At 43.2% G+C, this 840-nt stretch overlaps 1 protein-coding gene across 1 annotated transcript in view; it reads left to right on the top strand.

The window, feature by feature from the left end:
• The first annotated feature begins 296 nt into the window (after window positions 1-296).
• The window catches only part of LOC111864138 (zinc finger protein 614-like), a 16,218-nt gene continuing 15,674 nt past the window's right edge, over window positions 297-840 (top strand). The window contains exon 1 of the mRNA XM_023851184.2: window positions 297-749. Coding sequence (XP_023706952.2) covers window positions 435-749 — 315 coding nt within the window. The 5' untranslated portion in view covers window positions 297-434. The remainder of the gene's footprint in view (window positions 750-840) is intronic.

Here is an 840-nt window from a genome sequence, read left to right as displayed (position 1 = left end):
ATTAAATTAATAATCGTGTCTATTTACAAAATGAAGGGCACGCGGTAGCGTAGTTGGTGAAGGCATTATGCTACTAACCTGGAGGTGACGGGTTTGGGTCCCAGTGAGGTCATTGAATTTTTCCAGTTTACGTAATTCACGCACCCGCACTATATATCTGGGATCAACTCTGCGTCTAACAGAAATGAGTTTTAGGGCGGTCAGGTAGTAAGACTGACAAACTCAGTACCATTTGAAAGCTGATTGTCTAGAAGATGTGGGATCCTGGATGTCCCACAAACTTTTGGGCTTCCACCGGCTGTTGCAGGGATAATTTTCCCAATTTTACTTAATCCATTCAAACAAAATCATATTTAGAATTTTTACAAACTTGTCGACATTCGTACAGTTATTTAAACGTAGACTTGAGGTGCAAGTTTCGTATAAGGACGAGAATGTTCTGCCTTCCAATGCAGGAAACAGATGTGAATATGTCGAAATTTCGCTCCCTTCTCTATCACTGTGAAAAATTATTGAAGCAGCAGCAACAGCAACAACCAAAATTCTCGAAGGTATCATCATTTTCACCAAAAATTGCAACAAGGGACCCAGTCCTCATCATGGCCGCCAATACTTCACGTACGGGAGAACTGGCCTCGGATTCCAGTCTGAATAACCCAATACTGGAAGCTCCTTCAGGCATCAGTCCGCTGCCCTCAACCTCGCACTCAGAAGAGCCACAGCAGGTCAACAAGGTCACACACAGAGGGGTAAGCTAGTTAGCTCTTAGCCTACTACTTAAGTAGCGGTGTGGTGACTTATTGCACAGGTGACGGCAAAGAATATGTACGAGTATATATA

Source organism: Cryptotermes secundus, unplaced genomic scaffold, assembly GCF_002891405.2.
Source record: "Cryptotermes secundus unplaced genomic scaffold, Csec_1.0 scaffold4985, whole genome shotgun sequence".
NCBI classification, from domain to species: domain Eukaryota; kingdom Metazoa; phylum Arthropoda; class Insecta; order Blattodea; family Kalotermitidae; genus Cryptotermes; species Cryptotermes secundus.
This window is presented reverse-complemented; position numbering and strand designations above follow the sequence as displayed.